The following is a 15328-nucleotide window of genomic DNA, read 5'->3' as shown; positions in this document are numbered from 1 at the left end:
GGGGAATGTGATCAGGAGTTAATTAGAAAGGAGGAAAAGGATTAGCAAACAGAGCCAGAGCATACACCACAGAGGGCAGAAAAGTATGACCATGCAGTGGAGGTCCTCAGCCCAGCTTATAACTTTCTCTAGTGGCCCTCAGAAGCCCAGGCCCAGTTGCAGAGAAAACAAATGGGGGGGAGGGGGATTACCCAAAGCTCAAATTTGGCAAAGTAGGCATGGAGGAAGGAGCCAGGGAGCAATAGCCATAACCGGTTGCCAGTGCCATTCCAGCTGGACATGGGGATGGGTAAAGCCAGGAAAGATGATGGACTATGAGAGCAAGGGTTTGACAGACTGGCAAGAAGTCATGATGAACCAAGAGTGGGTTCAGTGGAAGGAAGGGAGTAGGAGAGTTACACCAAGCAGGATTCTGATTTGAAATATCAGTAGAACAATAGCACTTGGAAAGAATACCAAGGTTAAGGAAAAGTAGTGCTGGAAGGAAGACTGAGAAGCATACCCTGGAACCAGATAGCAATGAATGCTTTTCAGCCTTAGGCCTCAATAAGAAAACATGGGAGGCCTATTGCAGCCCAGACATTTTCCAGACAGTGAAACATACATTTCAACCCCATACTAACTCTAGGAGGCAGGCATTATAAACTCCACTTTACAGCTCAGGGGACAGAGGTTGTAGGAAGATTTCCCAGAGAGTCAGCAGCAGAGATGAGCTGCAAACACACAGCTCTCTTATGATATCGATATGGGTATCCACAATAAGAGAGAGGTCAACCACCCTAACCACACCAGGACCCAATCTCTTGAGGAGCCATTCTTCGCCTCAGATTTAGACCCCTATCAGAGAAAACTGAGGCATTCACCAGCAGCTCTCGAGAAGGGATAAGAAGACGAGATGAAATGGAACAAGGAAAATAGCTTCCAAAGCTTAAGAGCTTCCTGAAAGAAAAAGAGCCCATTCTCTCAATAACCCAGCCCTTAATCATTTAAAAGCAACTTTCACACAAATTGTCTCCAAGGTGGGAACCTGGGGCTAAACAACTCAGACCGAAGCCAAGACTCCCTCAGTACCTACGGGACCACCTTATAGACCTGTCTACACCTTCCACAAAGGCTGGCTAAATCTTCCTTTGCGTGCCCAAGGAGAGCCTAAAGCACTGTTCATGCAGTAATGGATTACATAAAAAATCCTGAAGCGGCAAAACCCACTCCTCGAGAATGAAGATTAAGGAAACACTGCAATGAATCAAGAAGGGGTGGGGGGCGGGGAAAGCCAGCCTGTCACAAACCCAGCTGCCTAGGAGTTAACAGTCTTATTCATTTCTCATCAAAAACCTCTTCGAAAGAGGTTAAGGACACAATAGGCTATCGAAAGCACCAGCCAGCGTGGCTGCTTGAAATTCCACACATGTGCCTTAGCAATGTATTTCTATTAATGTCCGCATGTGTCAGCGTGAAGATAAGGGGATGACATCATGTCCGAACAGTCAACTGGAGAATGGGCCCCATGTTCAACATTGTCTGATACCTAGGAGCCCCAAGAACAGAGGGTCCATGGTGAATCCTGTCCTGTGGGCACTCGCACACCAGCAGCCATGGTGGATGGGGGTGAAGGTGGAGAGAAGACATGGGGAGGGGGGCACTAAGTCAGGGCAGGTATCCAGGGGCTTCTGGGAAAACTAAAGATGACACAGAAGGCTGTGTACATTAGGGTACAGAATCAACTGCAGCCCAGGGAGGCAGCCCCACCAGCGTGGCTGTGTGAGGCTGATGTAAAGATGCTCACTCCTTCAAGTGGAAGCCTCTCATCAGAAATTCTATCTAGTTCCACAGGTCCTTACAGCCTGGCCGCTTGGGAGGTATCACCCAAAAGGTCCTGCCAAACACTCTCCTCAACGCCTCCTTAGCCATTCTCCCCCACCACCCAAGGCCTGGCCAAGAACAGAGCACCAGAATCCTCCAGAGATGGCCAACTGAAATCCAACAAGAGGGGAGAAGATGTCGCTAAGAGAAGATGTTGCTAAGAGAGGGGGTACACTGACCCCAGTAGGAATACGTGGAGGTGGGCACCGAGCACTCCCTCCAGCTCTACACAATTGCAGGGTGAAGGAAGAGTCTCAATCCTAGCATCAATAGGAACACAAATCAGGAAAGTGCAGTCCCTGGGTATTGTGCCTCCTCACCAAGCACAGGAACCGTGGGAGTCAGGAAGAGAACAACCAGGGAAATTTGGAGGGTGTGCTGTAGAATAAGGTAATACACATGCAGAGAGGAATTCACAGCAAGTGCTTCTGATGAATGGAGCCATCAGCACAGGAAGAGGGCTTGAACAACCCAATAAGCCATCCTGCGGCCCTCAAAAAACACTTCATTTAGGGTCCCTTCTTTGCCATGGTGGAAAATCATGACTCTCTTCCACTTTTGACCTGTTCAGCTTCTCTTCTCATTGGGGAAGATTGGCATAACGGAAGGAAGAGAGCATTCACTGAATCCCTCCCATCTGCTAGATAGTATGCTGGATACTTTCCTATGTCATATCACGGAAGCATCCTGACAACACTAGGCAATGCCTGCCATTTGACATGCAAGGAAGCTGAGCATCCAAGACAACAGAGACAGTAGTTGGTGAACCTGAGTACAGGGCTAACAGAGTCCAAAAGCTGGGCTCCTTCTACAGTGACCAGCATCTAATCCCATCTCCTTTCATGACATCTCCCTGATTCCATGTGGAGCAGCAATGTGCCCAACTAAAATTAATCACCATCCCAGCTGCACTTTCAGCCAGAGGAGGCCCTGTGACACAATTCTGCCAATCAGAGTCCCTGGGGAGGAACAGTGTCCTGGCCACATAAATGGACAAAAGTTCCCCAGGGAAAAGGCTTTGGGCTTTTACTTCTTCCCACCTGGAATACCAGCAAGATGCCTGAAGAAGTGGCCACCACCCTGTGACTATGAGAATGGCAATACTGAGGCCAGCCTATCAAGAAGAAAGGCTGTCTGGATCTTTCCTCACAGCACTGAGCTGCCATATCAGCCCTGGACTTCTTGTTCAAAAGATAAATGCACCCCATCTGTTTAAGCCACTGTTAATTTGATTTCTGATACAGTCAAACATACTCCTAATTAATACACATTTTGTTCCATCCAAAGGCTCTTAATCTTGGAGCCCAAATAGAAAGATGGAGTTCTGGCTCAACCACAGAGTGGACACAAACACAAAGGTTAAAAAAAAAAATCTGGATTTTTATCCTGTCCCACTTTTTGATATTTGTCATCCAAATAACCCCTCTTCAATTCTTTACCTTGCCAGTAGCCAGCAATGCAATCTACCCAAGAGGGCAAACACAGCCTGCTTAATTGACAAATCTAAAACAGTTTTCCACAAAAATCAACAGCAGAATGGCAGCTCCCCAAAGACCAGGTGAATGGCTTAAAACAAAACATTATCCTCGCCACTCCCCAGCCCTGCTGGCATCCTAGAAACATGGAAGGAAGTAGGCAGGTACCAGTCTGATTTCACCTGGCAGGAGCAAAAAAGACAACTAATTGCTGTCAAAACAAACTAGGGCCATAGGGTCAGCCTCCTTTGAGCTATATGCACCGAGAGACCACAGGGACTGGGGGCTGGTTTCCCCAAGGACAATCGGGTACTGTAATCCAAAGGAAGAGAAATGAAGGCAGAGCAGGCAATATCAGCAGATGCTAACTATTGTTATTTCCTTTAATTGCCCAAGTGCTTTCAGAGACCAGTGACTACCAGTGTAAACTACCTGACTCAGAGTCGAAGGGATGGCCCCAGTTCTGAGGTCAGTTTTCCCGTTGTAGTCTTACACATTACTACACGAGACCTTGGCTGAAAACATGAAAGTCCTAAAACCACCAGCAAGGCTTCCCACAAGGAACCAAGCAGGAAGTCAGCCAGGGTGCAGTCTGCCACTTTAATTCCTCTGTTAGGCTACTCTTGTCACCCCTCTTTGGTGGTGGGTTTTTCAAAGGAGGCCCATAGCTCTAATCTCTTGGGAGCCATTAGGCTCACAGAGGCCAAGAAGCCTCACTGGGGTCGGGCAGCGGATTCCCTCAAGAGGGATAAGAGAAAAAGCTCCTTTCACAGTTCCATCCAGATCCCAGCCCCAGCTGTCAGCCTCTTTAGCTCATCCCTGGTGCTAACAGACATTTTCATAGACATACAATCTGCTAATTAGAAGCAATGACACCAAGAATGGAACCGCAATCAGCCATTTGCCTAACAAAGTTAGCAGCTAATGAGAATTTCCAGCTTCTGTCAGCACACAGTAGAGGTCACCTGCGCTATGCACCATCACCAGAGAAGGGAAAAAGAAAGGCATGTGCAGCTTTGTGCTTGGCTAATGGGTGGAACAGCTCCCCAAACTCCTAAGGCTAAACCCAGGCAAGAAAACTCATTTGTAATTCCTACGTCTCAAAATAAAGAATACTAAATATCCATCCTTTACTCCCCCAAAATGGTGGCTCTTCCTTCCAAACACAGAGACATTCTGAACAGGCAGATTTGGAAATACTTGGCATTTTAATCGGAGAAGTGTACAGAATGACAGCTTTCGTTCAAGAAAAGGAATCCATAAGGGTTCCACTTACTGCTAGGACTTAAGACAGCAGAGGCTGCTCTTCACTGCTCTGGCCCAAACAAACCTCCTGGGCACCTCCCCATCCTTCTCACCACACGCAACCTTGCCTGCTCCTCACTACCAGAGTCACCACCACCTTCCCGGTGATAAAGAAACACGCAAAATAGCTGGAGGAAAAACGGGTCCCTCTCATTCAAAGGACACCATCACAATGTACCTAATGAAGAGGACAGGAAACAAGAAAACCTGACAAGCTTCTTAGGGGAAATGCTGACAGCTCAACCCACAGGTCTGTCCGGCCCAACTGGGAGCATGTTCTGGCGAAGTGAGAAGCAATGAGCAATGCTCACCTCCAGCTTGCTGGTAAGTTCAACAAGACCTTGGGGTGGTTTTTTTTTGTTTCTGCTGCATGCTTGCAACAACCCAGTGGCTGCTGCTGCTGCCACCAAGAAGTGAGGTTCTCACCTGGAACAAGTTATTGCTGTGGCTCTTGATGGTTGCCCCTTGCCCCCGCCCACACCTAGGGTCACCCCATGTCCTGAAGCTGTCATCTCACGGCTCCAGCAAGTTTCTAATCACCAGCCCAGCTTACCTGGATCCCTCGTGGGTGTGGTAACACTGGACGGCTGATTCTCTCTTCTTGCTATTCTTAGCAAGGAAATGAACACCTGCTTTCCTTTGAGGTCAATAAGTCTGACAAAGCCATTCATCTCAGCAGCAATCTACTGTGGGAATGGGAGGGAGGTGCTTGAGTGTGTGGGGGAGACAGGCATCAGAATTATCTGGAGCACTTTCCAAACAGTATGCACCTTGTGTGTCCTTGGGGACACACAATCACTGGTGGAAAGCCTCCAAATCCCTCGAGAGCCGAAACAGCAAAAAGGGCCAAGAACCACTTCTGGGTCAATGGCTCCCAAAGTCAATCCAGGGGCCAGCAATGGGCTTGTTTGCACCAGAACTATACCGGGGTCATTAAAAAGACAGATTCCAGGGTCAGAGTGACAAAGATCATAACCCAGTTTTTTCCAGTTTAAGATCCAATTATCTGAAGTTTTAACAAGCTCCCAGGTGATCACAGTGCACAGCCAGGTTTGGAAACCAGGCAGAGAGGTGAACAAAGGAGCAAAGTGTTTCTGGCACAACAGTTTTCCAATAGCGTGGCAGAGTAGAAAGGTCCTTCATGCTAGACCCATGCCACACATTTGGAAAACTCCCCGCCGCACCCCCGACCATCAATAAGGTTTTTCTATATGTGCTTCCTTGACCCCTTGTTATTTCAGAGAGATAATCAGAAGGCTTTGTGACTCATTTCTTTCTTCTTTCCACACCCTGAAAAAAGACACTGATTTGTTCTAAGAATCAGTTCGCATCAACTCCATGTCAGAAATGCTTGGGTGGAGGTTAAGAAGGGAAAATAAGAAAAAATTCTAACTTTCACAATGAAAATAGTATCTCTACTCCACTTTACAGATGAAAAAACACAGCTTAGAAAAGTTCAGTAACCTCTAACAGAAGCGAGTTTGAGGACAGCTCTGTGATCCCAAAGCCCAGGTTCAGTCCTTTACACTGTCCTGGAATAACACTGAGATTTTGCTGAGTCCCTGCATACCAGCCATTGTATAGATATTTGTTCTTTTATTCAACCCTCACAACAACCCTGGCAAGGGGGACATTGTTATTCCAGTCACGGAAAAATAAGGGGAAATCCCTGGACTTAAAAAAACCTCAGTGCTGTGATATGACACCATGTCTAGGTTTTCCAACCTCCTTCCAGCCCCAGTTTGGATAAAATATATGAGAAATAAAATCAAAGTTATGTTTTTCGGGTGCATAATCAGCTAAAAATATGGTTGAGTCAGTTTCCACATAAGCCTGTCTGTCTCCAGAAATTGTCAGAGCATCTAACTATCAAAGCCAGGTCATCTTAACTGTGACTTTTTTAAAAAAAAAAGGGAATCCAGGAAGCCCAGAGAAGAGCCTGCAGGGCCCCTTCTAACCAATGTCTAAGATGAGATAATCCTCCCCACCCTTGCTCTCTGGGCAGATGTGCCTGTGAATGGGGCACAGAGCTGGGCAGCTGTGTGGTGCACCCCTCCATGCTGACTTATGGAGACCCCTGCTAGCCCTAAGGAAGCACCCACCCTGCACATCAGTATCCAAAAAGGCCCATGTGTTCAAAGGAAACAAGACCAGCTGGATTTGTTTGCCGTTTTCGTTCTCCTTGGTGGTATGAAGGAAGCTTCAAAGTGATGACAACAAAAAGAAAGTGAAATAAATTTGGTATTAGTTACGAGAATCTTCTTCATTACTTGGGGTGAGGGGCAGGAGAACTAAGAGAGACACCCTACACACACACACACACACACACACACACACAAGGCACAGGTGCACAAGACTTGCTGAAGTCTGAAAGCAGATGGTAGAACTGAGAAACCCAATGGGTAGCTTCAGGCCTCACACTGAAGAAGCTATCTGCACCTGGAGATGGGGCAAGGGATCAGTGAGAAGAAACCCCATGCTGAGGCACAAAGAGCAGGGCCACCAAGTAGAGAAACAGAAGGGCAAGAGAACTCAGACAAACTCTTCAGGTACTCAAGTTCTAAGCTCTATTAAAGAGAAGGATTTGATTCAACCCTCACATAATTTGAAGCCAAAGCAATGCCCAGCCCCTGCTCAACTATCAATTAGATGTACTCAAACTCCTTCACTAATGGCCTGCAAGAAAAAGAGTGCCCATCTTGCACATAAATACTTTTTTCCTCCGTTTCTAATATTCTTCTGCACGTGATGTTTGGCCTCAATCAAAAAGTACAAGTCACATAAAGCTGCAAGAAAATGTGACCCATATTCAAGAGCGTTAACAGTCAATAGAACCAAACCTAGAGATGACCTAGACAGTGGAATTATCAGATAGATACTTTAAAATACCTGAGAGGGCAGTGCAATGGTGGTTTAGCGGGCACAATTCTCACCTGTGATGCCAGAGACCCAGGTTCGATTCCCAGAGCCTGCCCATGCCAAAAAAAAAAACAAAAAACCTATGAGAAACATGTTTCAAGGATCTATGGGGAAAGGTGGATAACATGTATAAAAATATGGAGTATTTTGGCAGAAATGGAAACTATGAAAATGTCCTAAGAATCAGGAGTTATGTGGAAGTTCATGACTCTTATCACATTTTTTTTTTCAAACATGGGCAGGACCTGAACCTGGGTCTCTGGCACGGCAGGCAAGAATTCTGCCAATAAGCCACTGTCACACTGCCCTCTTCCCACATTTTATAGATCAGAAGACTGAGGCTGTCAGATACTATCATATCAGGAAGACTCTAACAGGGAATAATAATCACTAAGGAACTGGGACGACCATCAATGCCCCTGCTCCCCAGTTTCCTGAGGCATCTGGGCACCCAAAGAAACTTAAAAAATTAAAATCTGCACTGTACTGCATTGTCTAGTCCAGGAGTTGGCATACTACAGCCCACAGGACAAATCTGGCCCTGAGCCTCTTTTGCTATGGCCACAGAGCTAAGAACGGTTTTTACACGTTTAGAGTTATAAATACAAAAACAAAGAATATGTAACAAAGACCCTATGTGGCCTGCAAAGCCTAAAATATTTACTGTATGGCTCTTTACAGAAAAAGTCTGTCCATCCCTGGTCTAATCTAAAGACCAAGCTCAGAAGAGAAAACCCCAGTCAGACTTAAGGAAACAAAAAGAGGGGCCAGTTTATGCCATTTACCAGCCATCTAGGTGCTAACAATATAGATCTTACTAGAAACTCAAGCTCTCCATCTGTAATTCAAATTGGAGAAAGCTTAAGGAAGGACAAGGCCATCAGAGTTTCTAGGCTACTAAAGTTCTAAAACAGTCTTGCCCAACTGCTCCACCCAGATATCAGGACTGCCTCAGCCAAATGCCAAGTAATATGCTCCATGACCTTAAAACTGAGTTACCAAACCCCTTTCTTTCTTGTTCCAACCAAATTAAGTCTAAAATCTAGAAGCTTCTGACTGAGGGTCAATAAACTCCTTTTTAGTTGAATCCCAGATATCATACTACTGAAAGGGTTTTTTTCTTTTATTTTGTTTTATGGCTGGAAAACAGTCAGAACTATAAATTGTCATCTATTATAGAAAAGGCTATTAAGGGCATACTTACTTCCAGCTATTTGAAAGGGGGCACTGCAACGGGACCACAAGGAAAATACAAAGGATTGCTGTACAGTAGCCTCCAAAGCATTAAGTGCCACCTTCACCCCCGCCCACTCAAGATTAGCCATTCAATAATCATTCCCTGTGAACCTAAAATTTGATGAGCATTACACAGAGAAGACCAAAATGATCACTTACAAAAAATAAAAGGGGAGTATTGAGAAGAAAGGCTTCAGCTGTAGGAAAACCAAAACAAACCTTCTACTTCACTCATAATTTCAGAAAATTGTGATTCAAACTTTTGAATCCAACATTTTCTTAATATCATGACATGTAATTCAAATAGCTAAGGTGGGAGCTTCTTAGAAGAATCTGAGCAACATAAAGAATGGAACAACACCTGGGCCAGATAAGTTCTGAAACCCAATTGTGGTCAGCCTCTTCAAGAGCATCAGCTAGTTCCATCCCCCATTCCATATTACTGACATCTCTTTCCAACACGGAAAAGTTAGAATGAGCATAGCCCAAATACTGCTAAAGACTGGGAAAAGGATCAAAGGAGAAGGAGTTATAACAGAGAAGATAGGGTTTAATGAATGAGTATGACTGCTGAATCATTATATTGATACTTCTTTCAGTCACCTGTGTTGTGGAGCAGCTAGAAGGAAAACCTAACATTGTGGAACTGTAACCCATACTACACTCTGAAATCTGTCCTATAACTACTAGTTACAATGTACTCTGAAATATATTGTTTATTTGTATATATGTTATATTTCACACACACACAAAAAAATGTTAAAAAAAAAAACATAACAGATCAAAATCCTCTCTACGAGTTGAAGCACTGAGCAGGACAATTTACCTTGCATGAATTCTTCAGTTAGACTGGGCCCAGCCAGGTGCAGTCATTCACTTATTATCCTGTTCAGTGGAAGGATCTGAACCAAACTCCTCAGCTTCCCACTTAAGACTTTTCCTAGAGACTGATGTTCAGTAGAAGAGAGGTTACCTTTTCTTTTTTTATTTTTTCTTTTTCTTTTTTTTTTTTCTTTTATGTATCTTTTTGTTTTTTCTCTTTTGTTTGTGGTTACCTTTTCTTGCATGCCTTTTTTTTAGGATAGTGAGAAAAACCTTCCCCGAAGCTCCCTGGCAGACTTGCCCAAATGAATACCCTTGGCCAGAACTCCATTCCATGCCCACACCAAAACTGATCTCCCAGTGTCCCTGTCTGCTACATCCTGCCCCTCCCAAAATTAGCATCCTCTCCCAACACCCGGCCTTTGTTCAGTTTCCTTTATCTGAAACATTCTTTCTCCTCTTCTTCATCCGGCAAGCTTTTATTCATTCTTCAAGATCCACACGATATTCACCCTCTCCAATACTTCATTGATACTTTTAATGCCACATTGTGGATTTTGAGAGCTTTTAACTCTTCTAATAAACAGATCTTCAGGGAAAGGAAATGTATCTTGTTTATTAACATTTATCAGGAACCCAGTGCCTATATATACACAAATAATGTATACATAATAATAAAAGAATAGCTCACAAAAAAAAACAAGAGTGAAAGGTTTTACTTCCTATTGCAATCCTGTATATCTAATAAGATACATCAAAATCCAACAGGTAAGTGCCCACTTCGGCATATATACTAAAATTGAAGCAATACAGAGAGGGCTAGCATGGCCCTGCGCAAGGATGACACACAAATTCGTGAAGAAAAAAAAAATCCAACAGGTAAGGTCTTAAATCTTATTCTCTCATAAAATAAAGCTTCTTTAAAAATCCATCTGATTTTTAAAGTTTTACCCATTAGAAGCCCCAACCCACAAATGCTTTGTTTGTTTGTTTTTTCATTTCTACATAGAATGTGTGATTTGGACTACTACTTCCAAATTCAGAGGGAAGCACACCTCACATATGCTTCAATGGCACAGATAGCCTTCACCTACATTAAAATTGGGGCCCAGTCTGCAATTGATGGGAAACATGCATAAACATACACGAAAATAGTTGATCACATCCGCACTAAGTAGAAAATGTAACACTTGCAAGTAGAACTAGGCTTTAAAAATTGTTTCCTTCCCTTGTTATTAGTTTTATGAACTTTTCCCAAAAATGATCTGAATCACTTCCTTATGCAGAAGAGGATAAAAAAATCAATACTGTAAAAGTCAGAGGTAAACAGGGTAGAAGAGCATATAAAAGGTCAAATAGTACTCAGTATGCTCAAAATTTCAGAAATCCTCCAGACAAAGCTACAGGTTCAGGGTGTGGGGTCTGGGACACTGGGTCAGAGAATGCAGCCAAGGGGAAATGGGCAGCCAATTTATTAGACCACAGACCACACCAAGTCCCTTTCAAGATTCAACCTGGCCCCTGTATTTAGGAGGATGTAAACTGAGCCAAACACCAGTAGTAGCCTTAAGTGCTCTGCCCAGAAGGCTGTCACTAACCTCCCCCCTCTTCCAATCCTTGCATGTGAAAGATGAGGGGGGAAAAAGAAATCTCCATTCTTTTGTTCAGGTTCTTTGCATCCTTCTCCTGTTATTTAAACCTTCCAGAGAATTATCACCACTGAAGCACTGGCTGACACACACCAACGCAAAGGGAGCCCCTTCTTTGAAAGTGAGGGCTATGGCATCCACTCAAGCTTTACTTGACTGCCACCTGTCTCAGTGCCTGCACCAAGGCAGGGGAAAGAAGAGCTCAGCTTTCACAGAGGTACACAATCTCAGCAAGACTACACCCAACAGGAAGCAATAAATCTCCAAAAGGAAACCAGACTACCAACAGAATGGAAAAATGGATGCTGAGCAGTCAAAGAATGGGAATGGCTAATAAATATTTTTTAAATGAAGGAAGGAACTTGCTTCACTATTCCCTAGGAACTATGGTTCAGAAAAGGACATTATTCAATGAGCAGGCAAAACATCCAGTAAGGATGTACCTTCTTTATTCTAAAGTCACCTTCAAAAATGATAAAAATAAAGAAATAATAGGGGGAACAAGGGTTAAATTGGGTAGATGGAAATACTAATGGGTCAATGAGAGGGAGGGGTAAGGGGTATGGTACAAATGAGTTTTTTCTTTCTATTTCTGGAGTGATGCAAATGTTCAAAAAAATGATTATGGTGATGAATACACAACTATGTGTTGATACTGTGAGTCACTGATTGTATACCATGTATGGAATATTTGTATGTTAAGAATGTTTGTATGTTACATTTTACCATAAAAATATTTTTAAAAATATGCATTAAATAAAAAAAAAACTATACACCCATACTGCTAGACTGCTTCCCACTTTTCCTATAAATGAAAAGTTCTTTCCCTAGGGACAACACTGAGAAGGTAGAGCCCACCTTCTCCTCAGCAGGTGGAAAAAAGGGGAAGCTGTGAATTCCTTTTTGCTGTAATTAACACATTCCAGGTGAGAATGAAGAAATACCACACCTGTAGGCTGTGATTTTATAGCCCTAGATGATGTTCCTAAGTGGCCAACTTTCCCTGCTCACATTGATTAACCCTTCACCTGCAGGATGATTAACCTTCACCTTCTGCTTGGCTGTCAGCCTGCCCGCAGATGGGTGAAAACCTACCCGTCAGACTAAGTGCAAGAGCCTCTGAAAAAGTGTCCTTGGGCAGGCCACAGTGGCTCAGTGGCAGAGGTCTTTTGCATGCTGGAGACCCAGGTTTGATTCCCGGTGCCTGCCCATGTTAAAAAAAAAAAAAAGAGTCCTGGCCCCATTTTCTCAATGTGACAATCAGTTCTTCACTAGGATAACACAGAATTCTAAAAACCCAAGTAAGATCACATCACTCCCATCCTTCAAGACTTTTAGGAATCTTCTGTTTCAGAACTGCTGCAGGTGGTTCTGTGGGTTAACTCCACAGATGTTCAAGGCCTTTTTCCATCTGGCTTCAAACCTCTGCTCCTCTCTTACTATATCTCATCCCTACCCTGGAGTGCTCCTCTGTCTCCATACCTCCTCACCAGGCCTGTCTCAGGTCAGCCACTCCCTCAGCTAAGGTGCCGCACCCCTTTCAAGACACAGGTCACATGCCACCTCTGGTCCACCAGTAGTTTACACAGTTCCCTTTGCATTCCCAAATCATATTATCTTGACCTCCATTTAAACTTACTCAGATAGGTTTGACCTTTTTTTAATGTGCTGGGTTTAAGTCTGTCTTCCCTGCCAGATTGCAAATTTCCTAGAGTAAGGATCCTACATTCCTTGTATTTCCCAGAGAGCCTAGTTCAACCGGCATTCCTTACATACCTACTGGAGGCTTGAACAAGCTGGCCACTCAAGAAACATTTGCCCAATCACGGAATTAGTAAGTGCAGGTCAGCACCCAGGCAGCCTTCCCTTCCTAAGAGGGCACGGTCCTGAGTGGTGATCTCACACCATCTTCAATCTTCTCCTTACACATCACAGCGAGCCAAAGCTGCCCCTGTTCTCAAACCCCATGGCCTCTGTGCAGAATTTATTCCTCCCACCCCCTTCTTTGCTATCGGAGTCCTAATTCTGTTTGGATATCCACCCGCCCCCAAACTCAGAAAAGAACCCTGGCCCTAGTCAGGAAGGCCTACTCCCACTGCCAAGGAATGACTTAACCATGGGCACTGGGTGCAATTCAGGCCAATGCAATATAAGAGGAATTCTGCTGGGAAAGTCTGCTGAATGTTGCCCGGTCTGCATGTCACATGTGGAACTGCAGCAGCCACCACCCTAGCTGTGGGGAAAGCTGGCTTGAATGCACACTGACATACTAAGAACAGTGGAGTGGAAAGATGAGAAGAACCTGGGTTCCTGAGGATGTCACTGAGCTGCTGAATTCATCAGCGCCGGGATCTTACTTCTAGACTTATTTTATAAAAGAAACTCTTAACTTGCAGCAGAAAGAATCCTGAGTAAAGGGCTCCTGTCAATTAAAAGCATGAATAAGAGTAACAGCAATAACAGTGCACTTTTATTATCTGCTGGGCATGGGGCAGCACTGGAGAGGGACACTCTCCTTTAAGCTTCTTGGACAATCCAGTGTTTGAGTACTATGATCCTCAGCCAAGGTTCAAAGAAATTCAGTAACGTGCCCAAGGTCACAGGTTAGAGAACCGGAACATGCACTCACGCTACCTAACTCTAGAAATTATGCTCTTCATCTCTTATACTGCCTGACCCCAAACTCCCAGTCCTCTCCATTTATATGCTTCTGGAATACACACCACTGCAGCACTCGTGACTGAAATTTCCAAGCTAGAAGAGGCCATCTAATAATCCAGTCCCTTACTGGATAGGCCTAAGGATCACTGGAGACTTATAAATCATGCGAAGCAAGTCAGTGATGGAGCCAGGACTAGAACCAAGTTTCAGGTCTGTGATTCACAAGGTTGAAGTTGATGACATCAGATGGGCAGCCCGAGCCACCAGAGCTTCAGACAAATTAGGTACCAAGGGCAGTACCACTGCTTCCCAGTTAGTTCACTACCTTATACAAAAGGCCAATTCAGGGACGGTCTGCACTCACCAGCTGAGCTGACTTCTGCTTCTCCTCCTCAATGATGCTCTCTTCCTGCTGAAGGGACTCTTTCAGGTGTTTGATGGCTGTCTCTCTTTCCCTCTTAGCCCTCTGAAAGAGCTCATCTTGGATTAGGGCCTGTTCCTGTTCATACCTGTGTCGGAAGAGAGGGGGGAGAAGCAGACATAGATGGCATGACTGGCAGAATGTAACCAGGAAAAAGTTTGCAGACTCACGTCAGCAGGCAGAAGGGGATGGGATCCATGGGCCAACAGAATTCTGTGGCCAGTGGGAAATGAGAGGGTGCCAGACACCGCAGAGGAGAAAAGCCACTGTCTTTTGTGTTCAATCGCACAGCCCATTGTTTCACCCCTCTGGAGTTAGGAAAGCCAGGGGAACAGTCATTCTTACTAGGTCAGGACAATACAGAATTAGGAAAAGGGATCCCGGCCACCAAATGAGAAAGCGGGAAGCCACATGACTCTCAGGGGTTCAACTAAATCATTCCTTCAAAGTGGGAAACATCAAGGTGGGAAACGTCAAGATGGGAAACTCTGCCATGCCCTTGTTTCCACTTGAACTTCAAGGTTTTAGATAACAACAGTCCTTTGTTTTGAACATTTAACTCTTCATTTTAAATATGTTCTAACCCATGACCTATTTCTGGGCATTCTGCCTAATAAAATAATGCTATATAGAGAAAAAGTTTTTAGCCCTGAGATGAGATGCTCTTAGCAGCATTTTTCATTATAATGAACATATGCAAACAAATGAAATGTCCAACAATCAAAGACAGGTTAAAGAAAATATGGTACAATCATTCAGTGATAAATTACATAGCCAATAGGAAATATATTCTTTGATTTTTTATCTAGAGGTTGAACCTAAAAGTTAAAATTACAAACAATACTTATAGCAATAAAAATGTTTATAAAACAAGTACAATAAATGGCACACACTTATAATACCAAGAGAAAATAGCAAGATAAAAAATTATATATGCAGTATGATGATAACTATGTTAAAAAAATTTTTAAAGCTCT

The 15328-nt window shown here is 44.1% G+C and overlaps 1 protein-coding gene, 1 long non-coding RNA gene and 1 other non-coding gene across 12 annotated transcripts in view; 2 read left to right on the top strand and 1 right to left on the bottom strand.

The window, feature by feature from the left end:
* The window catches only part of LOC143646891 (uncharacterized), a 52984-nt gene extending 41373 nt beyond the window's left edge, over positions 1-11611 (top strand). The window contains exons 3-4 of the long non-coding RNA XR_013157717.1: positions 10389-10499; positions 11327-11611. This is a non-coding gene — a long non-coding RNA (uncharacterized LOC143646891). The remainder of the gene's footprint in view (positions 1-10388; positions 10500-11326) is intronic.
* Positions 1-15328, bottom strand: part of CHCHD6 (coiled-coil-helix-coiled-coil-helix domain containing 6) — a 358373-nt gene that overhangs the window by 312016 nt on the left and 31029 nt on the right. For all 10 annotated transcript variants that reach the window (XR_013157713.1, XR_013157712.1, XR_013157715.1 and 7 more), the window contains exon 4: positions 14295-14439. Coding sequence is in view for 5 of the 10 variants with exons in the window: in XM_077116313.1 (XP_076972428.1) it covers positions 14295-14439 (145 nt within the window). In the remaining 5 variants the exon portion in view is untranslated. The remainder of the gene's footprint in view (positions 1-14294; positions 14440-15328) is intronic.
* LOC143647475 (U6 spliceosomal RNA) lies at positions 10393-10495 on the top strand. The gene has a single exon (XR_013158102.1). It is a non-coding gene; the product is annotated as a U6 spliceosomal RNA (small nuclear RNA).

Source organism: Tamandua tetradactyla, chromosome 9 (assembly GCF_023851605.1).
Source record: "Tamandua tetradactyla isolate mTamTet1 chromosome 9, mTamTet1.pri, whole genome shotgun sequence".
In the NCBI taxonomy this organism is placed as follows: domain Eukaryota; kingdom Metazoa; phylum Chordata; class Mammalia; order Pilosa; family Myrmecophagidae; genus Tamandua; species Tamandua tetradactyla.
Note: the sequence above shows the minus strand (reverse complement) of the source record. Positions and strands in the feature narration are given on the sequence as shown.